This window comes from Apus apus, chromosome 3 (assembly GCF_020740795.1).
Source record: "Apus apus isolate bApuApu2 chromosome 3, bApuApu2.pri.cur, whole genome shotgun sequence".
In the NCBI taxonomy this organism is placed as follows: domain Eukaryota; kingdom Metazoa; phylum Chordata; class Aves; order Apodiformes; family Apodidae; genus Apus; species Apus apus.
Genome location: NC_067284.1, coordinates 6375785 through 6401847, shown reverse-complemented (window position 1 = coordinate 6401847; position 26063 = coordinate 6375785). Strand labels below are relative to the sequence as shown.

The following is a 26063-nucleotide window of genomic DNA, read 5'->3' as shown; positions in this document are numbered from 1 at the left end:
AAGTTATTGAACAATTTTTTTCCCTCCGTTCTGCTCCTGTAAAGCATTACCCCAACATGGACTAACCCAGTATTATGTGAAAAAAGACCAGGATGAAATGGTGATATTTTGTTCCAAATATCCTTTTTAATACACCTTTACAGTTTTATTTTCTTTCACAGATTTGTAAGGTACAGAAGCAAATAATGTTGTTGGGGTTTGTTTTATCTCAGACCAGGCTGGGTTTTTTTGATAATCAATGCAAATCACTGACTCAGAGGCATACCAAGTGTAAACTGAAGAAAGGTTTCTTGGTTCAGTTGAGATGCTGCTGTTAAACCAGATACTGCACTAAGAGCCTTTTCACAAAATGACACCCCAAACACCAAATCATTTGCTTTCAGGCAAATACTATTTGATGAAATCTGCTTTCAAGTCTAAACTCCAGAGAAAATTATGTATGTTAAATTAATGATAACCAGTGCTGTAAAGTGACTGCAACAGACCTACCATATGATCATCAGATTTTTATTCTCTGGAAACGTTAACTAAGAACTAGCCCACCCTTTGGTTTTCAGCAGGATCCTTTAAGTACTCAAGAGGAAATACCACCAGTTCACTTTTGTAATGAAAGGATCAAATCAAAGGGAGCTCCACAGAGTCTATCTACCTCAATACTACTGCATACTTTTGTGCGTGATCCTAATGACAGACTAAAGATTACACTCACTAAACTTTTAACTGATACTATGCTGCACCGAGTTGTAAACATATTAGAAGAAGGAGTAAGAATTTAAAAATGCCTTATTAAGTAAAGAACAGATGCATTCATTGATGGAAGTAAGAGGATGAGCTTAATCTTCCCTTTCTTACCTGCTAATTCAGAAATCCACCATCTGCACTAGTCATCTAGGTTCACTCTAGATCACTAATTTCATCCATCTTAGTATGAACCAGCAGCCTTAGAAATCTTTATAGTGCTCTCCCTGCAAGTCTATACAACTAGTTCAGACTAGTTGCCTAACCTACATAGCTAAAGCCAAAATAGATTAATCTGACCATAAGGAACAATGATCTCAACAAATACAGGATCTAAAAATCTAGCAAGGCAGTAGCTGGACAGGGAAAAAGAGAAAGAGCAAATCAGTCAACACGTGAACCAAAAATGCTGTTGCAAAAAATGAAACCTTGGAACAGAAATGCTGTTATTTGGACATGATAAATCAACCCTCCATTCTGTCCAGCAGCAGTATGACCTTGGAGCAATACATTATGTTTTGGGCAACTTAATTCAAGAAGTGCAAACCAACTGAGAGTTCAGAAGTGAAAAATGTGAATGACTAAACATAAACGAAGCATGACCTTCAAGAAAAGTTTAAATGAACTGATGCTTAGGCTAAATAAATGTGACTGAACAGAGATAACTACTGCTACAAGAGTCTTCAAAGAGCAAACAGCAGTGGCTGGGGAATAAAGACATTCAGATAAGGAAAATGGTAATAAATTTGGGTAGGACGTCAAAAATAGATTTCTCTAAAAAAGAGTATTAAAAAAACTTCTAAAAGCAGAGACAGATAAACCCAGAAGGAGATTCAGCAGGAAATTTAGGAAAGCTCCATAATCAGAGTGTTGAAAGATCAAATTAAACCAATATTTATCAATAGTGGAATGTATGTGTTATATGTGTTTTTGCAGAATGACAGATTAGTTCTCATACTATTCTGTACACTTGTAATGTCAGCTTAGCGTACACAACTGCACTGAAGTTGCATTCACACCAAGACAAATATCCTCAAAATTTCAATTAGAAAACCACTTTCAAATTTCAATTTTAAACAAGTATCATTGAATAATTTAGGTTGGAAAAGACCTCTAAGATCATTGAGTCCAACCATCAACCCACCACCACCATGCCAACTAAACCATGTCCCAAAGTGCCACGTCTACACCTTTTTTGAACACCTCCAGGAATGGTGACTCCATGACTTCCCTGGGCAGCCTGTTCTTGGCTTCTTGCTTGGTCACTCTTTCAGGAAAGAATTTTTTCCTCATATTCAATCTAAACCTCACCTAGCACAACCTGAGACCAGTTCCTCCCAGCCTATCACTTCTTACTTGGGAGAAGAGACCAACAGCCACCTTGATAAAACATCTTGTCAGGTAGCTGTAGAGAGCAATAAGGCCTCCTCTCAGCCTAAACTAAACAATTACAGTTCCCTCAGCCACTCTGCATAAGACTTGTTTTCCAGACCCTTCACCATCTTTGTTGCCCTTCTCTGGACATGCTCCAGCATCTCAATGTCCTTCCTGTAGTAAGGGGCCCAGAACTCAACACAGCACTGGAGGTGAAGCCTCACCAGTGACAAGTACAGGGGCACCATCACTTCCCTACTCCTGCTGGCCATACTATTCCTGATACAAGCCAGGATGCTGTTGGCCTTCTTGGTCTCATGAGTGTCCAGGTGCCGTAGCAGGTTATTAACTACTTCCTCCTGGATTATGGGGGAGTTGTTTTGCTCTCTGTCCCTATATATGTTTTGAACACAAAAACATATATTCTAAATAATACATTCTAATTATACTCTATTAATTGAATATGCTACTAATATATACTCTAATACTATATACTATAATATGCACTTCATGCTACTAAAATACTTATAATCCTTTACACTATTATATATACTTTAATTCTACTGCCAATGAGAAAATATTTCAATATAGTTACTAGAACATGGAAAGAGATTATTTAGTATCCAAGTTTCTTTAAAAAAATTTTGTGATGTAGTACAAAAAAGTTCTACTTTTAACCGTAACATTGGCAGTATTTTAAGTAGAATGTGTTTTTTGTTCCATGAATAGTCACAATAAATGCTGGACAACCTAAAATACTCCGTAGCATGCAAAATGACAATTTAGGGGATATAAATTCTAAATTGTTCTGATGCTATTTCGTAATCTACTTGCATTTTCAACTGACCAGAAGCAGTTACATTTGAAAAAGAGCCAAAAGAGAGAAACATTCCCTGAGTAACCTGTCCTCAACTCTACTCAAATATGCTATCTTTTTGCAGAGGAATATTCACTCAGCAGGCACAGCTGTTATTCTGCAATTTTTTATGTCTAAATCAAAGATAATTGGACTTCTGAGTACCCTTAAATTGTACACTGGGAGTAGGGTCTAACTTAATGCATCATTTGCATCAACTATAAAAGACTGGGTTTTTATCCTGTAAAATTTCCTATGCTTAGAAAACTATTTGGAAGCACGAAACAGTTACTCAGTAATTTTGCAGACACATGGATTATTTTTCCAAAGAACCTTCTCAGCTATAAAAGACCATTAAAACCAACAAAAGTAAATAATTCTGAATTCTTCATAGATAAAATATTAATGGTGATAATAAGACACTCTTGAAAATTATATTCCTACAAGTTTTAGTGAAGAATATATCCTCAGTGCCAAAAATGTCTCAGAGAAAAAAACTATAATAACACTTTATTTGGTATTTTTAATAAATTCATTAATTATTCTTATGCAGATGAGCAGTTAGTTCATAGCACGATGTACCTGAATTTCAGATTCTTTGCTAATAATTTAAGAACTTCAATTGAAGCATTTGTTATTGTTACTTATTAAGACTCATTGTACTTTAGAAATTAACATTCAGACAATGTTCAGACAAAATACAGATTTTTAGTCTTAATTTTACATTAAAAAAATATGAAAAGCATAGTGCTTATTAGCCTTCCTTCACTGGAAAGAAAATCTGAAATGTGTTTGACAAAATGTCATCTTTAATCATTATACGGGAACAGTGAAATAGGCAAAATGGTGTCTAAAATGGCTCCTTACATGCAGTAACTCTCACACAAACAATTCCATTGAAATAGACTAATCTTGATTTTCACAGAATCACAAAACAGACAAGGTTGGAAGACACCTTTGGAGACCTTCCAGTCCAACTCACTGCTCAAAACAGGGTCACTTAAAGAAGTCTGCTTAAGGCTGCGTCCAGTCAGGTTTTAAGTATGAAGGTGAAGACTCCACAACTTCTTTAGACAAACTTCCAGTGTCTGACCATCCTCACAGGAAAAAAAACAACCAAACAGAACTTCTGTTTACAGAGAATTTCCTGTGCTGCAGCTCATGCCCCTTGCCTCTTGTCCTAGTACTGGACACCACTGGGCTTTGGTTCAGTCCTCTTTATCTTCTTGTGAATACACAATGTACTCATACACTTTGATCACATCTATCTGAGCCTTCTCATGGCCCAGCTGAATGGCCTCAGCCTCTCTTCATGTGTCAGATGTTCCTATCTCTTAACCACCTTCATGGCTCTTTGTCAAACTTGCTGTAGTATGTCCCTGTTCCTCTCATAATGGGGAGTCCAGAACTGGACCCAACACTCCAGATGTGTCTCGCCAGAGATGAGCAGAGGGGAATGATCATCTTCTTTGAGCTGCTGGAAACACTTTTCTGAATAGAGCCAAGACTGAAGGGGACACTGCTGGCTTATATTCAATTTGGTGTCCACCAAAATATCCGTATCTTTTCTTCAAGTTGCTTTTGCAGCCTGTCCCCCAGCCTGGACTGCTGCATACGATTAATCCCTTACTCCTGAGCAGGACATGGCATTGAACTTTGAAACTTTCCATTGGCCCACTTCTCCAGTCTGTCAAGGTTCCTCTGAATGACTGTACAACCATCTGATCTGTCAAGCACTCCTCCCACTTTTGTACCACTTGCAGACTTCCTGTCTGTGCACTCTGTCTGATGACAGAAGATCACCATGACCTTTCAAAGGTGACAGAGAACAACCTCACAATGACTTCGACCAGCTTCCTCAGGGACTTCTGGGTGAATCTCATCAAATTGCATTGACTTGTATTATGCTTAGTTGGTTTCCATGTGCCCTAACCTGACTTTCTTCCATCAAGATTTAAGTTTTTTCTCTCTGCACTTTCCCCTTTGTCACAGGGGCCTGGGATTGCTGAAAGCCAGTGCTAACAAGAAAGGTTGAAGCAAAGAAGGCATGAAGTATCTCAGGTTTTTACATGTCCTTTGTCTTCAGGTCCCCTGCCCCATTTTGCAGTGGTTTTCCCCAGTCTTCCTGCTGATAATACACAAACCAGCCTTTCTCACCACCCTTCACGTATCCTCCTGCGCTTTGGCTTACCTAACCCTGTCCCCTCATGCTCAAACAGTAACTGCAGTCCTTCCAGGTTACCTGTCCCTTCATCCACCTCTTGCATGCTTCCTTTTTATGTTACCTTTTTGTCCCACAGGCCTCCTGCCATCCATTGTTTCGCTTCCTGCTCATGAGGATGAGCCACTCTTGAGCTTGGAGGCATCAATCAGGAGTAACAAATTCACAGGATCGCTAGAGACTTCTAAAGTGTGAAAGCTTTTGAGTTTTCCATTTAGATTAAAAATATGGAAGTATCATATTTAACTCATTAGTATCATAGTCTCATTAAGTGATTTACAACGGGGTGTGGAAAATATTGCAGTGACATGCTGTTTGATCACTTTTCAACACCTGAGTATTTTAATAATCCTACATAGAATACCCTGACATATAATGCACTTCCTGAAGCACATGAACACTAACTTCTGCATAAAGATTAAAAATCATTAATCATCCTGCATGACATAAACACATTAAGCTACCTGAACTTATTACAGCCATAATACTGCATCTACAGTATCTGCATATTAACATACAACAAAACTAAAAATCTTTTGAAACTTTCTACTCCATTAGGAATTCTCCTCTTTCTCTCCTGCCCCACTATCAAGGTTACCAAATCAATGTAACATTTATCTGTTTTGAGAGATGTGGAAGAAAACTTGGCCAGCATACAACTAAAGAAGATGGACTGTCCAAAATACAGTAAAGCAAGGTCAAATTAGTGAAAGAAGCAGCAAAGAAACCTTGTCTTAGGACTGTGCCTTTGACATGAAGATGTAACATTTGCTTTTCAATGTCATCATCTAAAATATTTTCTTAAATAAAAACAGTACAAACCAAAACTGGTGTCTGTGAAGACCCAAAGAAATAGGCTTAAACTACTATTGCATCTTACATCATCACTTACCATTAAGGCCTCTAAATACTGCAGCTGACTAGTCAACACATGATAGTCTACACAAAGCTATTAAAATCTTTCTATGGTCAGAATCCACAAGACTGACACATGCCATCTATGGATCTCCCACCTGAATGACATAAAAGGACCAGAAAGCTCAAAGGCAGCTTCCCCATAAGAGGTTCAGCACTACTTCTGAAGTGGGAGAGCAACTTAGCAGCTTCAACTGGGCTTCCTTCTTCCCACAGTCTTGCATCTGTATAGCACAAAAGCCTCCCTGACAATGTCATTAGTATTTACAATTAGCTTAAAATATTTGCAGCTCACATGTGGTTCAGTAACCATTGGATGATCTCATCATTGTAATAACACAACTAAAAAAACTTCCATGTAAAAAGATCAAGACAGAATTTGACTCAGTCAGTCATGGAAAAGTGAAGAAATAAGTGTCTTTAAAAATTAATTTTTAATAAACCTGGCACTAGACAAAGATGCTGAAGCCTCAAAAAATACTGAAGCACAGCAGTTCTCTATCTTAGCATCAATTAAATGTGTATATTACTCTACTTTCAGAAAAACTTTGACATCATTCATATCTGTTGTATTAAGAGACGCAATAATCTAAGAGCTATCTTTTACATATGCATATTTAAAGAGAGCATATTTATTTGATTTTTTGAACTCAAATGCAATACTTCTGACATTTGCTTCTGCAATATTCTAACACAATGAACTGAGATAAATAATTGAGAAATTATTTTCAGCTCTATAAATACATACATAGTAAATGAATTTTAATGTAATGAATCACACATTTTCTGTGTAGTTTTAAATAATAAGTAGGCAGTATATTCTCAAATACCTTTTATACACATTAAAGAATTATTTCAAAATCTTTTTAGCAAGCACTTCTTAAATAAACTATTTTGAATTACACATTTGCAGTTAATTTCTTACTCTCAATAAGTAGCGGAATGGATTTAAGATATTCCTTGGAATGTTATTTATCCAGATCTTTCCAAATTCATTAGCTAACTTATCTTGTGTGTCTGAAATTCCAATTAAGAAATCTAATTTATTCACCGGCAGGTGACACTGTTGGTCTTAGCCAGACAGTGAAAGAGCAACAGCATTCCTCTCAATATATTCAGTTGCAGTCTGGATCAATGGTGTATCCAAAACACAGTTCTTTTTATTTGTACACTAGTGCTTTTAGAATTCCACTGTAATATCAAACCTCTGCAGAGACAGTGATTAATGCAAGTGCTTCAAATACAAATATATTAAAACTGAATTTATTCTGATAAAGCCTAAAGTAAATGTGTGCAGTGAAGGGGAAAGAAAAAGAGTAGATACTTATGCCAAGGGCTCTTCATCCAAACTGAATATATGTGTATTTTCATGTAAGTGTTTAAGAACAATACCAAAGAATTATACAAGTTCATTAAAAAAAAAAAAAGGAAAAAGAAAAAAGAAAAACTACTTAAAACTTCTGTTTCAAATTAGTTTAGAAAAACTTGTAGGAAATGGAGCTAAGTCAGGCATGAACATAATTACTTCAAATAAAAGGGAACACACAACCAAGAATGCAATTACGAAAAAGCCCTTATACCCTTTAACTACAGAACACACAGAACAATTTTTTTCCTGTTGTTCAAAATTACTGTTATTTTATCTGGCATTGTTTCAACTACATTTTACTGCTAAAACAAAAATTAACTCCCACCTTCCAAGCCAATCTAAACAAAGATTTTAGCCAAGTGAGTCATACCAAAGCATGCCAGTCAATTACATATTTTATCAGAGTATGTGGCGTTTTATTATTAAGCACAAAATAGGCTTCTCAAAGGCTGTATGAAAATTCTACAGATTATGCAATAACTTCAAACAGGTAGGCATGTAGTATAATTAACCATTATACCTGTTTCTTGGAAAAATATTTTTTCCAATAAAATGTAAATAAGCGTAGCAATTCTAATTTCTGAAGAATGGAAGCCTGATTTCAGTAAAATCAAGATGGATTCTGTCATAAATCTAGAAATTAATTTAGGTCACAGGCAGCACTTCCAGTTTCTTGCAAAGGGCTACTATTTTTATTCTAACTGCTACTGTGATGATATGTAAGTACTTCTTGCCCTCATCCCCTGGCAAAATTTTGGTTGCCATAGGCACATACATTAATGGAAGAGTAGTAAATCACAAGGGCTTCCAACAATCTCACTGGGGTATTGGAAGACTGATGCCAAAAAAAAGGAAGCATGATGCTGAAGGCACAAATCAATACCATCAGCCTGAGAGAGCAATGTTGCTGTCCCAGGAACAACAATAGGTAAAATGCAGACAAAAAATTCAACTAAGAAACAAGCTTATTAACTTAACCCACTGAAAAGTTATCCAGAAATCTTTTCTACAAGCAAAATTCAAATTGTTTCCTAATTATTTTCATCATCAGAGACAACCAGGAGTCCCACATGTGAAGTGACAGAGTTTACATCCTTTACCTCTGGGGGTTAAAGAATTTAGTCAAAGAATTAACATTACAGACCCCAAATTGACTCTCTGCTGTTTAACTTTTTTTTTTTCACCTGCTTTACTATTTCCCCAAACTGATGTAAGGAAGAAGGAAAAGTGGGGGAAAAGCATATACTGCATAAAAATGGCACCCACTGAAAAACACCTTCCTTGTCTTTAAAGGAACACCAACTGAGAAATATATTCAGCTTTTACAGGAAAATAACACAGGGGTTTTTTAAAAGCATGGAAAATGAAACAGGGAGCAAGATTTTATTTTCTAGCCTGTGAAGACTTCTGAAACAAAGGAAATCCATATGGAGATGACACTGTGAAATTGAGATGACTTTGGCATTACAGAACTACTACTGTATAAAAAAATCTTGATCTTTTTTGACTCAGCCATACACTTCAGCAAGCACAACTGTTCTAAACATTTTGGTATACTTGTCTCATTTGAAAGGTAAGGTTTTTGCCTCATGTAAAGGAAGAAAGACACTCATTTTTAACAGCACATATCTTTGAAAATTCAGAAGAAAGGAAGTTTTCTTTCAGCAAGGTTGTACTAGCGAGAAATATCCTGGAAGTTTTCTCAGAAAGAGAGGGGCAGATGCCTTCCTCTTCTTTTGCTGCATTAGATTTTGAAGTCCCCTGGATAAATTATATCTGCCATTCCAAACATTGATCAAAAGAGGGTGTTCTGCTCCTGAAGTCATGGGTGTGCATAGAATTCAGCACTACTTTTAATTCTAGGCATACTGGAAAAGGGAATATTAACCAGGCTCAATGCTTCTTTGGAAATGAACGACTTGAAAAGGGGAGGGCTTTTCTGTATCTGAGTTTTATAATCCCTGGATGACTTCTGATGGCCACTTCATGACAGTTTATCTCCTCATACCAAAATAGATTTGTAGATGTTATAGCATCTAATGCAAAAAAGTTTCTAGAGCAAAGAACCACTCTGTTCTTGGAAGGAAACTGGCATCTAAAGTCAGCAGTAAGACAGGTGTTTTCAAAAACTGCAAGTAAAAAAACCAAGGCCATTTGGAGATGAAGGCCACTTACATCAGAATGAAAACTGACAGGATGGACAAAACATCCTGGAGAAGGAGAAAGAGACAGTGACGAAACATCAAGAGATGGGAAAAATAAAATCGAATTATCTTACTTCAAAGGCACTTTAGATTGCATATTTTATGTAAATTTTCAGTGTAAACACTTTATGCAGTTTTCACAAAATGCAGAGGTAACAGGAATGGGATAAGAGCTGACAATGTCAATCTAAAGAAAAAAGGAAGTGTTTTCCTTCATCATCTGATTTCTGTTAAAATGCAGAACAATATGACAAGCCTTATTTAGAAGAAATAGGTGAATGTTAAAGTACTGTAAAGAGTCACCATCTCATTTTCTTAATATATACATAAAGTAAATGACGATGTCTGCATATTCAGCTTCTAATAGTGGCATGAAATGGGAAGCACACATTTACCAGAAATTCATAGTATGTAATGCACTAAAAATAACAGAATTTACGTGTTTCCATTTCCATAGTAAGAGTAAAAGCACCAGGAATCAAGTTTACTATTTGTTTTTACCTAGAAGCATCTCTGTACCTTGTTAAAGCACAGGAAATGAGAAATAGTGTATCAGAAAATAAAAGCTGTGGATGAAGGCACCTCAAGTTTATAGCCTTCTTTTGCTTCAAATAGTTTCAGACTTGATTAGTTTTATATTGCAGATAAGAACTTAAGAAAAAAGCATTATTCCATTTTATTAGTATCAGATTCCAAAAGGGAATAAAGCCTTCATGACTTAATATCAGAGTCTATCAGCTGACAGAATCTATCAGAGTGATCATCCATATTACTCAAAGGTCCTGATGCCATTTGCTGCTCTCAGAACTACTTGCCCTATTCAGCTCTGATGCTTTTGTGGTCTCTGCTTCACTTCTCACTCCTGCCTTGCATTTACAAGTACAATTAATCAGCTAATCTTTGAGATGTCAAAATACATTCAGTCCTTCAGGCTATTTCCTCTCCTCAAGAAAAGCATTCTGCTCAGTAATCAAACAAATGTATTTGGCAATGCAAATGCAGCTTACACAAATTCTCTTTTCATTTGCAACACTGGTGTTTTCAAAAACACTATCAGTACTGCTGTGTTACTCATGCTCTTCAGTAAGAATTCCCCTTTTGTTCTAAACTACTCTTATTTCCAGTATAAATAGCTGGCTAAAGCGAAGAAGGAAAATAACCTGCTAATAAAATGAGCACTAAGCTAATGAAACATTTATCTTGGATTTAAAACACCAAAAGTAGTGTCAGTGAAAGCAGTAGCTGCATTTTAAAAAATTCCACATCTAAAACTAGCTGTGGTGGATTGGTCTTGCTGGCTGCCAGATACACCCCCACTCTCTCACTTCCCCTCAACTGGACAGGGGGAGATAATAAGATGGAAAAGCTCATGGGTCAAGATAAAGACTGGGGGATTATTTAGTAATTACTATAATAGGGAAAACATAGGAAAATTAATTAATTACAATTTTTGTTTTAAATACATAGAAAAATAGTGAGGAAACAAAGACAAAAATACCCTTCCTAACCTCCTTCTTCCTAGGCTCAACGTAACTTCTTTGTTCCCAACTCCTCTACATCCCAGGGAAAGGGGAATGGGGGTTGCAGTCAGTCCATAAGCCTTCATCTCTGCCTTCCTCACACATTTTCCCTGCTCCATGTGGGTTGCCTCCCACAGGATACAGTCCTTCACAAACTGCTCCAACACGGGTACTTTCCATGGGCTGCATTTCCTGCCAGGAGCCTGCCCTTGCATGGGCTCTCCGTGGGCCACAGTTTCCTTTAGAGCATCATCGACCTGCTGCGGTGTGAAGTCCTCCCGGGGCTGCAGCATGGATATCAGCTCCACCATGGCATCTTCCATGGGCTGCAAGGGAATCTCTGTTCTGTCCCCTGCAGCACCTCCTCTCCTCCTCCTGCTCTGACCTTCGTGTTTACAGGGCTGTTTCTCACACCTTTTTTCCTCACTTCTGCCTCTCTCTCAACTGCTGCACAGTGGTTTTGCCCTTTCTTAAATATGCTTTTACAGCCTGGCTGCTGGGCTGAGCAGCAACCTGTGGAGGGTCCATAGAGCTGGATGGAACCAGCTGCATCTGGCACCTGCACTTCTCAGCCACCAGCGTCTGGCAACAGACACCCCAAAACCAAGCACAATGTGTTTATAAGGTTATGAAAAGACACTCTGCTTAGTTATTGGTGTTTTTTTTCCTTAATTGGGATCTTGGAAACCATTCACATCTTGAAGCTCCTCAACATGTTCAGCACTTGGCAAAGGAAAGTGGTACCACTTCTCAAATCTAAAGCTTTGAAGGATGGTTTCTCAGCAACATGTTAAGATCGTTTCTACATAAACTGTGAGCAACGTTAAGAATCAATTCTGAAAGCAATGTCATTTTAGGTTACACACGCTAAAGAGCAGAGAATAAGTACAACAGCTAGCTGTCCCTTTTCTAAATGACAGGGCAAGTCAGGTTTAGTAGGGCTTCCTTTACCACCTCCTCTCCCTTTTATAAAACTGAGCTGCATGGATAGTAAGTCTAATCTTTCACTTTATGTCTCTGTGTATTTCAGTGATGCCAGACATTACAGCAAACAAATTTAAGCTTTGCACTTGAGTTATCCGAACATGTAATTTTTCAGAGTTGTGAAATTACAAGAGTTTATAAAGAAGGAAGTTTTTTTAAAATACGGGTGAATGCTACTCTAGGTTTCCTACTTGCTACCTGTGTTAAGGAGAAACGTTTAGAAGCACATTAGGTTGAAAGCAGACTAAGATCAGATGCATTGTTTCGTTCCAGTACCACTGTATTTAATCAGACAAGCAGTTCATTTTTATAAAATTCATTATGCAGAAGAGACAGAGGTACCTGGAGGCCTGCAGAAACCTAGAAGTTTCAGAAATATCTGTTTCTGTGAATGCTGGCAGGTCCACATTTAGAGTCACAGCCTTTCAAGTTCAGTAAATGTGTAAGTCTGTTCTTCTTGTGGGCCTTGAAGTACTTCAGTACTATGTGAATACTACAGAAAATCCAGTAATGTATTTCAAGTTAGTAACTCTGCTTCCTTTATCATCAATTTCTTGATCAACAAGAACAGTAACAAAAATGAAAATACTTTCCTCTATTAAAAAAATTAAATCTGTATTCCAAGAGAGTTAAAAAAAATTAAATAGTTCAGAAGTGGCAGAGGACTATTCACACAATAATAGTTTGATTCATCTCCCCATAATACTTATTTAAAAGGAAATAAATTTCCTTCTCCTGCTCTCTGAATCCCTTTAACTCCAAGAATATGAGATGGAAGGAACAGAGATATATAGAGGTTTATAGGCTGGGGAAATTAGCCTGCTTTGAATACCAGGTTTGTTTTCAACTACTACATAATTTTAGCAACACAGAAAGCACTTATACTCTGGCCTTAACACCAAGATGTATCTATAGTGAGCAAGGCTCAGGACAGTCTGGCAGCCTTCAAAGCAAAGCATGAGACATAGGACTAAAAAAAGAATTTAGGCTTATATCTGCATGTCTCAGACACAATATAAAGCAAAAACATCATAGGAAATTTATTTAAACTTTAAAATGTCAGCCTCTCTTGTATGTACTTATTTGAATTTGTGTGCTTGTTGTTGACCAGGACTGCAGCCTAACACACCTCATACAGAACTGTTGAGGTACTATTTTAAGGACAAGCAATGTTCACAGTAAGAGAAGATGCAATAGAATAGTAAGATAACTTCCTTTAAAAAGAAAATAATATATCTTTGACAATATTATTTTTTTAAATTATTTTTAAAGTTTCCTGTTATGTATGTATAAACCATTGAAGGGAAATTATCTTCTACATGGTTTTTGATGGCCACTACCTTTAAAGTTATGAATTGTTAAGACCAGAAGGTATTTCTGCAGCTCCCTAAAGGATATCACTGCTCTCTCTGTACAAGGTAACCATGCTGCTCATCATCTTACAGGCTACTGTGCCCAGTGCAGGGCAGTGCCTTCAGACTGGGTGATTACATTATAAAGCCAAACTGCTTCGATCCCAGCTGTATTCTCCAAACTTTCAAAAGATAACTATTACTACAATACTTGTTGCTGCAAACATAAGGTCAAAGACAACTGATCTGGAAGCCCACAAGTTGATTTTCAAGTTGTGTTATATCATTTTCTAGACTGTATAAAGCAAAGACTGAGTAGCTACAAATGTGCACACTCAAAAAAGTACTAAGGACAATCACCCAAATAATCCATTGCCTTCTAAGAAAACACTTCATGTTATCTCAAAAATGCTATCCAGAAAAATACATCATTTATTATTTATGAATATTTTCTATTTAAACACTAAAGTTAGCATACCAAAATCAACTTACCAAACAATATATTATGGTTAAAGTTTTCTTAGTATCATTTGTGGTTTAAGTGATGTCTGAGTATCAGAGTTTCCTATATATGTCAGTATCCAAACATGCTTACAATAGAGCTCATAGAAAAAATATCAAATAGAGAAATAAACACCCTTAGATTGTATTTTTGGAAGCAAAAGAAAGTGCAAAGTTAATGTATCTTTATTTAGACTATAAAAAGCTTTAAAATTTTAAGATGAACTCTCTACAAGAATCAGTATAATAGATAGCATTATTTTTGTAACAAGTTTGTTTTCTCCTGTTCCTAGTTCCAATGAAGCACTTATTTATGTACAAATTATTTGGTAATGGACCCAGACTCTCTTACGTCTGAAACATTAAATTGACAAGTTAAATATTTACATTTCCTCCTTGTGAGAAAAACACAAAGGGAAATTGCATCTTACAGTTTAAACACGCATCCCACATCTTACAGTTAGGTAACTAGTAGCTGTGGCTTTCACTGCACAAGACGTAGGAAGCAGTTTAGAAGACAGACTGAAGAGTCAACAAAATAAATCTTTTGATTTTTCTTCTTAAGGCATTTTCTGCACTGGTAGAATTAGAAAGAACTTTTTTTTAAAAGCTTGGCTTTGGAAGTACATGTTGGAACCCCAGTACTGTTAATGAAGATTCAAACCATAGTATGGAACAACACAAGCAAAATAATCCAAACTATAATACCATAAATGTATGGAGTAGCAAGAGACATGGATGCCTTCTGGGGATTAATATAAATGACAGCACGGAAAGCACAAAGTAATTTCTAAAAAATTGTGCTACAGACGTTTTTAAAGGAGAACATCTTCTAAAAACATGTAGAAGATTTTATTCCATCAAAAAAAGAATGAAAAATTAGTAATTAGGGTTTTTTTGCTAGCGTTTTCATCTTTTAAACATATTTGTAGAAAAAGTAGTAAAGGCAGACCCCACTGTATGTTAAAGGTGGACTCCTGAGAAGAAAGACAGCTAGCAATTTGTCAGATAAAGCAATTTTTCCTCATCAGAATAAGCATAACAGATGCATGTAATCACTTACAAAACACACACTTAAATACGCAGAGGCAAAGTATGAAAAATGAAGCATGAAGGATGGAATGGAAGGAGAAAATTATCAGGATTGTCACTGAAGTGCTACTTCTAACTAATACCTAACAATAGTATCATTTCTGTCTTTCATTGTGACTGATCTGATTCACCTCAGGATGAAAATGAAGATGGTAAAAATTTAACTGTTCAGAAATGAGGCAGAAGACAACTGTCACAGAAGGGTTTTATCAGGCCTTCAGTTGCTAGAAGAATCAGCTGAGATCTTTCGAAACAATGAAATGCCTGAATTTACTTCAGCTGATGATGCTGGTCCTCCATTATTTTTTTTTTGTGTGTGTGTGTATATATATATACATATATACACATACATACACATATATATACTGTCCCTGTGTATATAAATTGTGTGCAGGCATCCACCTGCTGTAATGTTAATTCTTACAAGAAAACTGCTTTACTGTGAAGCACAAGCACTAAATCTATTGCACTAGTCAAGGCTAGAAAGCAGGGTAATGATTAGCAAAGCAACTCTGAAACTATAAATAAAGCAGCAACACGTATCAGAGTATTCCTGTCTGAGAAACGCACACATTAGAGAGGCTGACAAAGTTTTGAAGGAAGAATCAATTTAATATAGGATAAAAAGCAATGAAAGGAACTTGCTTGGACGAGGTGATTTAAATGCACAGTTGATGAAAGAAAGCTCATGGCTTTTCATAGGAAACAACATATTCAAAGAGAGATCCAGCACAAGTGCCCTTTCCTTAGTTTATAATAAGGCTACATATCTTCTGTGCACTTTGATAAGACAAGATGAAACAACTCTGGGCTCCAGAGTCTGAAAAACAGAAGCAGCAATTACATTGGTAACTCTCGGACTGGTGTTATCTCTCCTTTGCACCTCCTACAATTCTCATTAATCATAAGGGAAGACTGACTAGCTACAACAAACAAAAGAAAACAAAAAATGAGCATTTCACAGTCCCAGAATTCTGGGGCTTTATGTATTTGTCTTTTAAATATTTTGAAGAGCAAAGAAGCAAAACTATTATTGATGCAAAACTGAAATTATTCAATGCTTTCATTTCAGCCCCTTTGAAAATCTAGCAACTGCATTTTGGGTTGCATGTAACCTCTTCCTCTTCTGGAGACTATTTTTCTTCCACCTCCATTCTCCTAAAAGCTATGTTTCTATCCTATGAATTACACACAGAACTGTAGAAATCCTTAAACACTATCTGAAGACGAATAAGCTTCAGATTAAAAAAGTAAATTCCAAAGCAATGGGATGAGTTCATGGCAGGAAAAAACCCTGTTTTTTACCTAGGTCCTCCCCTTGCCATTTCTTCTTGATTTTTATAAATAAATCTACTTTAGCCAATTCTCCAAAAGAAAATGAAGAATTATGCTACTAGGGGTATTTTAGACCAAAACAGGAGAGCATGATGAAGCAGTCTTTCTGCACTTAATTTATGATGTTGTTCTAAATTAATAATTTGTATATATGAATAATTTCCCATTACTAGAGTAATAAGGTTTAACCTTTGGAAATAATTTTCCATACACATTTCTTAGTAATGCCTGAAATGGTTTGTTTTGGGGTTGTTTGGGTTTTTTTTGTCTTTCTTTAGTCACTGTAACTAGAGTTGTAGTAATGAGGATATTTTATGAATTATGTTGCAAATCAGGAGGGCAAGAGAAAACAGCCCTTTTCTATTCTACCTTCATCCTGTTCATCAAACTTAGCACTTACATTCAGAGCAGGCTTTTCCACAATCACTTCAGTTTTGCCACTGATTACACATGCTCTCTCACTATTAAAACTCTAACCTACATGATTATGTGACCTAGCTGAAAATACTGTGAAAACAGGAAATAATTTTAAATTATCATTTGTTCTATGTACATAACTTCAATTATTAAGAAGTCCCTATTGGAAATGTTTTTATTTTGTAAACCCAAATTTTAGGCAGTGTTGCAACGTAATTCTGATGAAGTACCAGTGACATTGCTGTTACTCACTGATACTGGTTTGTCAGTTACTGGTTATCCCAGTACCGTGGCTGTATATGTCAGAATGTAGGCATACGTGCCTTCTAATTAAGAAAACTGTTAACCAGGACTTCATTCTAGATTAACCCTGTGGTCCTCTTTATTATTAGGTACAGACAGACTTATTTTCTTGTCATGTGTTTTCTTGAGTCTGACCAAAAAGTGTAAAATACAGCAACAGTAAGACTGGCAACATATAACTCATCTGAATCAATAATTACTACAAGTTACATTTGTGTATGTTCATATTGATAATGTAACCAAGTCTTATTCTGTCTCTTGGACCAGGTAGGAGAAGGAAGGGTAATTACAAGGAACTTCATATAAGAACAGATGTAAAAGTATGTCAATATTTTGGAAACATGGTATTTCACTGACACAAACAGCATTTTCCTGAAATAAGTATGACAAGAAGTATCTGCTAAATCAGAAAAATCTCCATCTATGCAATATTATTTATGAGGCTAAAAAAGTAAATTTTATTCATTTATATTAAAGTCCAAATATTTAACCTAGTGATTTCTTTTTCTTTTCCTCATTTGTCCTTAACAAGAAGATTAGCTATTAACAGGAACCTACAGATGTATTAACGTTTGCTTTTAAATAAAAAAAGAAGGTATTATCTTGACATATTTGCAACAATGCTTTTACAGCATTTCAAATTTATGTAAAATTTAGCATTTGCAGACCAGACCTTCAGCTTTTCAAAGATGTTTATGATCAAAGAATGCCAAATCTGAAATTATCAATGTTAGGTTCTTGCACACATTCATACAACACTTGGTTTGTAACCCCGAAAAGGCAGAGATACAATCCAACACGGTTCACAAACTGGAAATCAGGTCAGATTTTATACAGAGGTTATACAGAAGAGGGTTGCCATAGAAATAAGACTAAATAGGAGAAACGAAGAAGTTTAATGAGCCCATTGCTTAAGGTATTTCAGATGCATTAGTGCTTTAATCGCATTGAATTCCAAGTCACTATTTAGAACATAACCTAACTACACACTTACCAAAAAACATTTCAGCTGCTTCATCAATACTTTTACAAGAAGTTTTTTTTTAAAAAAAGACTAGTGCACCTATGAAGAGACAGGAATACACACACAAAACATTGAGAACACTAAGCATACATACCTGTGTTCGCAGGATTTCACCTTTTGACAGCTGCATATCCCCAGTCAGCTCTTTCACAGTAATGCCTAGTGGTTCCAGCCTCTTGCTGAAGTAATTTGTCATTTCAGCTGCCAAAGCCTTCATAGGAGCAACATACACAATCTGCACCAAAAGGACAGTGGCTTGATAAATGACCAAACCCCACAATGTCGTTTGTTTCATGGCAACCATTACAAATCACAATTTATTGTGAAATATGATGCCAGACACTTACAGTGAAAAATCTTAATAGTGATATATGAAAAGTAGTTATCTTTGTTGGATAAGTGTGCAGCTGTTGAAAGGACAATGGATTTTGTTTATACAGCCTCATCACTTTGAAAATTGGTTCTGCTTCAAAGCTGAATGCGTTTTCATAGCTTTTTAGTCCCATAATAAGATTTTTAGAACACAAATAAGAATAGCTTTTACAGCAATACAGTAAATCAAAACTAGCCTTAGCTTTGACTTGGAAGACTGTAATACCCTTGAAAAATTCCTGATTTCATATCCCATGTATAGCATATAACAGGTTTTACCTTCCAAGTTAAAAAGCTGTTACTTGGTTCATTAAACTCCTACCTTAAACTCATCCTTTTTGATAACACCATGCTGGACATGCTGGCGAATTTCATGAAGGACTGTCAGCATAGCAATGTTGGTCTTGCCAGCTCCAGTGGGGGCACAGATCAACATGTTCTCATTGGTATTGTAGGCAGTCTCAAAAACTATAGACTGGATTCGGTTCAGTCTTTTCATGCCTTTAAAAGCAAGTTGTCCAATCTGTTAAAACAAACAACATACATATTTTAGGTTTTTCATATATATATCTGTGTGTGTGTGTGTTTGTACATATATATATATTTTAAAAAAAACAAACAAACATGGTAGTAAAACAGGATATTTGTTGAAATATATTTCTTAAATCAAGATTTTCATTCTGAGAATACCATCCCTCAACAAGATTCAAATCCTGAACCCATAAGGAAAATGAAATATAGCAGGAGAATATCTTTTAATCAAAATTTGCATGCTATTTCAGCATTTAATTTCTTTTTAATCAAGAGTGTGACCAAAACTAATATACAATAAAATAACAACCTATTAATAATTAAACATTAGTATAACAGCAATGGTCAGATTAGAAGAATACACATCTTTAAATCTAAAATGACAAACTGGAATTACTCTAATGGAAGAAGAGGCAGCAATACACAGGAACCTGCTGAAAAAACAGATTATTAAAAAAAATATTTATTATTCATTTTGCCCAATAAAGCTTAATTATGCATACACATACAAAAATTCAGTAACAACCTTCTCTTTGCTTTGAGGAAAGCTTCATCTTGCAATTGTTCATGTCCAGACCTTTTTCCAATAACACAACAAACTGCAGCCTCCAAGTATGTGTAGAACCAAGTCAGCTTAAAGACTGTTTTAAAAAAATTTAAATTATATAGCTAACATAGGCAATTGTAGTTATGATAGCTTACTGCATGCTCAAATCTTATAAAGTACAAACTATACATTTTAAAAATATTTGTTTTGTTCCCCTTGGTCTCTCTGAATAATGAGATTTTCACCAAGAAAGAACCTGTGTAGACAGTTACAATTTCTGCATTTAAAGATTCTAAAACTTCTGCCACTGAACAACAGGTCATTTATAAAGCAAGCTAGTTTTCCAATCAACTTGCTTTTTCTTAGTTACTTTTCATAGACACTTAAAATAGACTGCAGAACACAGAATTATTTCCTTTCAACAGACTTAATTACTTACACTGCTTCTACTAATAATAACAAAAAGTACCTTACTGATATTTTTGTCAATTACCACTTGTAACTGTAGGAAACCACAAAAGTACAAATTCACTGTAAAGAACAGTCCTGAAAGCATCTTCTGAAGATCTCCCTTTCCATTATTCTGGGTGCTTTAGTTAATTTCCAGTAATTTTCTGTGGTAATAGTCTCTCCAATACTAATAATATTCTTTTCAATCCTAAGCAAATTATTTGACACATCTCAAATATATTCAAATATCTGTTCTAAACTGCTACATGTCTGGTGAAGAAAAAACCCAAATGTATCTAATGCAAGTACTTCCAATACTTTTCATCAAGTTTCTTTAAAGTGGCTGAATTTCAGGATGACAAAAGTTTTCACTTCTAACGTTCTTCCACAGTTCCATCTAACTGGTTTTAGAAGCTATTATAAACACCATAAAGTTCACACAGGTAAACACTGAATACAGTGGGATCTGTGGAGAGAAATTCACAAACACAACTGGTGACTGTGGAACTGAACTAACAAAACACTACATTGCACAATATGTACATTATTTCAAGAAGCAGGTTTCAAACAAAAGCAGAAACATAGTTATCCAAACGAACTCAGGTGTAAGTATCTTCTGAAAAAAATGACAGGAATTTTTCAGTCACATAGCTGAGTTACACATACAAGTCTCTTTACAGTTGCACGATTGTTAATAAATTTAAATAATGAAGTGTTTTCTAAAACTGCTTCCAGGAATATATTGTTCCACCTTCTCTTAATCTTGAAGTTTGAAGTGTAAGACATCCTTTTCCCCTAAATTTGGAAGAAATTGCATCTACTAAAGCCCTGGGACATGTCACTGGGAGCAAAAATAAATAAATAATTTATAAACTAAAATATGTCCTGTCTCTTTCCCTACTGTAAAGGAGTAACACCAAGGACTGACTTTGTAAACAGCAATAAATAAAGAGATGTTCCAGAAACACCAGAGAAAGCTGTGTAACAAACTAGAAAAATAAACCTCAGCTCACTCTCTGAAGGATGCTGAGCCAACTGAAATAGGAACATTAAGAGTGGAATAAAGGTTAATAAAAAGTAAATTCTGTGGAAGCCTGGGTAAGGACTAGAAGTATTTTTTTACATAGTGGTATTCTGACCAGAGTCTAGACTTTCATGCAACACACCAATTAATTTCCAATCAACTCAAAAGAAAAATGCAGGTACTGACAAATCAATACCCAACATTCACAGTCACAATACACAGTCAATGTATATAACAGTCTTTGTAAGGAGACTCTACAGAAAGATAAGGATTAAAAAAGTTACAAGAGAAACGAATTCCAGAGAAAAAGAGTATCTTAAAGACTTCTTCAAACCAACTCCACATTTGCCTGAAAAAATATTGCAATTGCCCTTCCTCAAAACTTCATTTTATGCCAAAATACAAGTACAGCTGGAGTGCATAAACTAAAAGTAGTTGTTCTGCCATTAAAAATCAGTCAGAAAAAAATGGACACAGGACAGAAATGCAACAGTGTGCACAGCAGTCCACACTTCGACAAACATACTAGTTTTATTTTAATTGTTTTTATTTGCTCTTTACACAAACTACCTAGTTTGAAAACCAAAAATCCAATTTTTTCCCCTCTGACATACTAACAACAGTTGATTTCTACAGATCAATTATTTTTCAGATAAGCCAGTGAAATCCCTACTTGCTTAAAGGAGTGGTAGCCACTGGATGGCAGAATCTGGTTTTGTTGTTTTTTTTTTTTTACTGAAGGTGAATGAAAGGCCACTGAGAAGCAACTCTTTCCACAAACCAGATGATGATACTCAAGGCAACTCTGAAAAGAATTTATAAAACTCTATAATTTTTACTTCAGTAAGCTTTCTGATTCTTCCCCAAGGAGCTTACTATTACAACAATGCACTTATGAGTAAATGACATTGCACTTAATGAAGACTTACTAAAACAGTCTTTTTGTTAAAAAGGTAATTGTGTGTTGGTGCTCTAACAGCAACTTAAAAACAGGACAAAGCTGCTAAAACCATTGAAGACTCATCCATGGATAAGTTCATACAATTCAGTCTCCAGGCAAGCTACAGCTCAGCAACACATCTGCTTTCACAACATGGTCTTAAGCAGCGTCTGTTCTAAACACAGCACAGTCCATCAGCACTTCAGTGTTTTAGTCACACAATTAATTAGCCAGACCTTGTAGTTCTACAGAGTTTATTGAATATGACACAGAAAATACTCACTTCTTTCCCCAAGCATACTTCTGAAACCTGCTATGCTCTATGGCACTCTCCCCTCACCCAAAAGAAAAGGGTGCTAATTGCAAGTTGTGAGTGCTCTTCAGCAAACCAGCTTTAATTAGAGAAAAAGCAGTCTCCATCCAGAGGAAATCCAAAACAGTTCAATTGAAAAACAAAATGCAGTGACTGTAATATCTTAGTCTTATACTCAGTATGGTAACATAAGTACTTCCTGAAATACACAGTCAATTAAAAAACTAAAGAATAAAAAAAAAACATGTCTGTTTGTTTTAGGGTTTTTTGGGTTTATTTTAAAAATCAGTCTTATCATCTGCTATGTTGAAGAAAGAAGAGAGATTGATTCAAAAGCAAGAGTTTTTAAGGAAAATATTTAACTTAATATATGACAGCTAAGAGCTAAGGTGCCTTCAACAAAAAAATCTTTGAAGTCTATAGATGCATTGCCACCAACATTATCTAGTCTCCTGACAAGCTATGCCATACAAACAGCTGCAGCAGTCATACCTTTTCTAAAGATTTCTGAATTATTCAACCCCTGATTTATATAAAAAATACAACTTTGAGAGATTTTCTTTGGTTCAATGTATAGAATAAAACCACAGGCGTCTGCATGTATAAACCCAAAATGAGTTTGATGGAAATGATGAAAAAGCACCACAGCTCCAAGGCTTTCACTGTTTTGAGTGAGAACACTGGAACAGCTTGGGGAATCTCCTCCTCACACGGGGAGAATTGTGTTCCTCAGCCTAGTTATAATATGACAAAAGATTACAGACAGAATGATTATACCCTCTGGTGATTCCATTTGAGGAAAAGGAAAACAACGGGTTTCAGAACGATTTTTCATAAAAGCAACTATTTCTACAGCGCAACAAATGTACATAAATTTTGGCATCCAAATAGACACAAAGGAGAGAGTCTGATTTCAGTGACACTGCTGTAAACTCAAAAGCATCTGAAGTCAAGAAAATTATTCCAGATAATAGCAATGAAATGGAGATCAGAAAAGAGCCTCCTCTTAGAGCTTTCTACAGTGATCTGTGAATTACACACAAAAATTACCTTGAAATATGCAACCAGTAGGAAACTAGCAAAATGAAAACTGGTGACAGTTGTGGCATTTCCTAATAATATCAGAAGTTTAAATTGTATGAATACAGAAGGGTTTGATCTTAATTTCTTCATGTTTCATCCATATTAACAGTATCAAGAGTGTTTCAAGTTCTTGTAAAGAACTTAATGCTATCGAAAACTAAGAGTGTGAAAGAGAGAAATAAGAAAATCTCTACGAAGGTTAAGAATTTTAGATGTTGCTACCCTTAACAGCAAGGTTCCTCCTGGACTGCTATGTATTTAGACCTCCATTACTCCCATCTCCCAGACTCTTAGAAGATGGAGCTATGAGGAAATTGATGTTTATATGCTACAGCCTATTCTACAGGTTTTGCTTTTTTTCTAGTCAGAGAACACTCTCATAATTTCTTATGCCTGTATGCAACTAAACCAAATTCCCAGCTCTGCTGCTCCCTTAATTTATTCCCCAGGCAATCTCGTGCATCTCGTTAAAAGGAAGTCACTGTCTCAAAAGTAACTGTAATGAAAGAGTTAATAAAATAAAACCCTTTTCTATTTGTTCAAGTATGTAGACACTGCAAGACAAAGGGAGAAACCCAACAAACAGAAGAAAGATGCTAAAGGCATAGATAAAGGAATTACTTAAGTTATGAATATTGGTGAGAAACAATGTTACTCTACTACCACACAGCATAAAAACTGAAGCAATTTTATGCAACTAATATAAAGTGGGTTTAGCTAATCTTTCCTAAATTAAGAGACTATGAGTTGATGTTAAACACAGAAACTACCTTTTGAAAGTTGAATTCTTGTATGAATCACCAGCTGGCAGAATTTGAATCAACTGCATCATATCAAGAGAGATGTAATTTATTCTTTTCCTTCTTTTTTTTTTTTTTTTCTTTTTTATTTTTTAAGCAGTAAGTTATATTGATGAGGACATGAATACCTCTCAAAAATAGGTTGGCTACTGCAATTGGCCTAGACAGGTAACAGGCAAATGTAGTAGGGATGGAGAGTACTGACAGAACACAGCAGGCCACACTTGAAAAATTGTGACCATAAGGAACAGACATCAGACAAAAGAGATCAAAGTCCAGACCTTCTCATACCACACAAACTTGAGGTGTGGGTCAGAATAAAGGCATAATACTTTCTGAAGAGCTGCATCTGGGCTTTTCCAGTCAGCAATTCTCAGGATTTAGATTAAGGGAAAATTAAGACACTGAAAACTACAGAATCACAAAAACTGACAATCTAATGAAGACAGATCTTGATTAGAAAGCAGCCTTGGAGTTTTAACAGATCGTTCTCACTTACTTTGAAAAGGATACATGCTGCAGGTTACAACTGGACCTGACTTTTTTTTTTTTTTTTGCAGCTATAGTAGGTATTGATATGCAAAACAGTCTCATTGCTGATTAGGCAAATTGCTGATGCAAAACTTGAGAGGCATTCTTATTTAGCGTAAGGATATATTTGACAGCAAGCCAAAAAGCCTCCATCTAAGGAATACGCATGGCAGGGAGACAGCCTCAACTCAGATGTTCAGAAGGGCAAAAGCCCACAGGTGTCAAAAGCAAGGGGAAGAAGAATCAGGAACACTGGAAATTAACTCCTACATAGTCTTAGATAACTCAGAAAATACCCCACCCTTTTCAGATCTAGGAAACAAAAACAAAGAAGGAATATATGCACAGAAGCTTCCTTCATTATATTATGTTCAATGATGAAGTAATTCCTACAAATGGCTAAGTTAAATCCTCTATATTTTGTTTACCGCAAATTAAAAACTCTTATTTCTCTTCTCCAGATTAATTTCCAACATGCTGCTGAGGAAAGAAACTGCTTCTACTATTCTTGCTGTCATTATTATTACACAAAGCACACCTACTTATTCATACAGAAAGAAAAAATAACTCCACTCTTACTTGATGTGTTCAGTTCCAATATTCTAAATGAAAGATTAAGTGGTAGGATAATTCTAATTTTCCAATTAGAATTCAGAAAAATGTTAGAGTAAGATACAAAACACACACACATACGTTTCCCACTTCAAGAGACTTTACATTACTTAATGCTCCCTGTTCTGCAGACCCAAACAACTACTACACCTTAAAAATGTTAAAACTTTCACTGTATTTGCAGTCACTATGTGATCCTGAGGTCAATGAAAACTGCAAGTCCGAGATGAACAGCCTATCAGATATAAAGCCAATCTTTTAGTTGTGTAGCTTCTCTATTCACAAACCTTTTAACACACTTAAAACCATGTGATGAATTTTAACTGAATCCCTTGAGGGACAATCTTAATCCTATTTCTACTACTGGAAGACCTGGGACATTCCTAACCTAGATAAGAGATCCGTGTCTCAAGGAGAGTATGGAAACTCATGCTAACTAAAGACAAATTATTAGAATCAAATTATTAGAAGACAAACCTTAATCTAAAATATTTTCAGTGCAAGTTAATATTTTAAATGCATATCAGAATTAGCATACACTGCCCTCATCTTTGAAAAGTTTCACTTTGAGATTACATTCTTAAAAAAAAAAAATTTAGTCTTGAGTGTAATTTGAATTAGAATTTAAAATACTATCCAGTACTTCTCTTTAAAT

General features: G+C 35.6%; 1 protein-coding gene across 2 annotated transcripts in view; it reads right to left on the bottom strand.

Annotated features, from left to right (window-relative positions):
* ASCC3 (activating signal cointegrator 1 complex subunit 3) overlaps positions 1–26063 on the bottom strand; it is a 246586-nt gene that overhangs the window by 173839 nt on the left and 46684 nt on the right. For both annotated transcript variants that reach the window (XM_051614470.1, XM_051614471.1), the window contains exons 9-10: positions 18900–19100; positions 18300–18440 (exon numbers count right to left, since the gene is read on the bottom strand). In XM_051614470.1, the coding sequence (XP_051470430.1) occupies positions 18300–18440; positions 18900–19100 (342 nt within the window). The remainder of the gene's footprint in view (positions 1–18299; positions 18441–18899; positions 19101–26063) is intronic.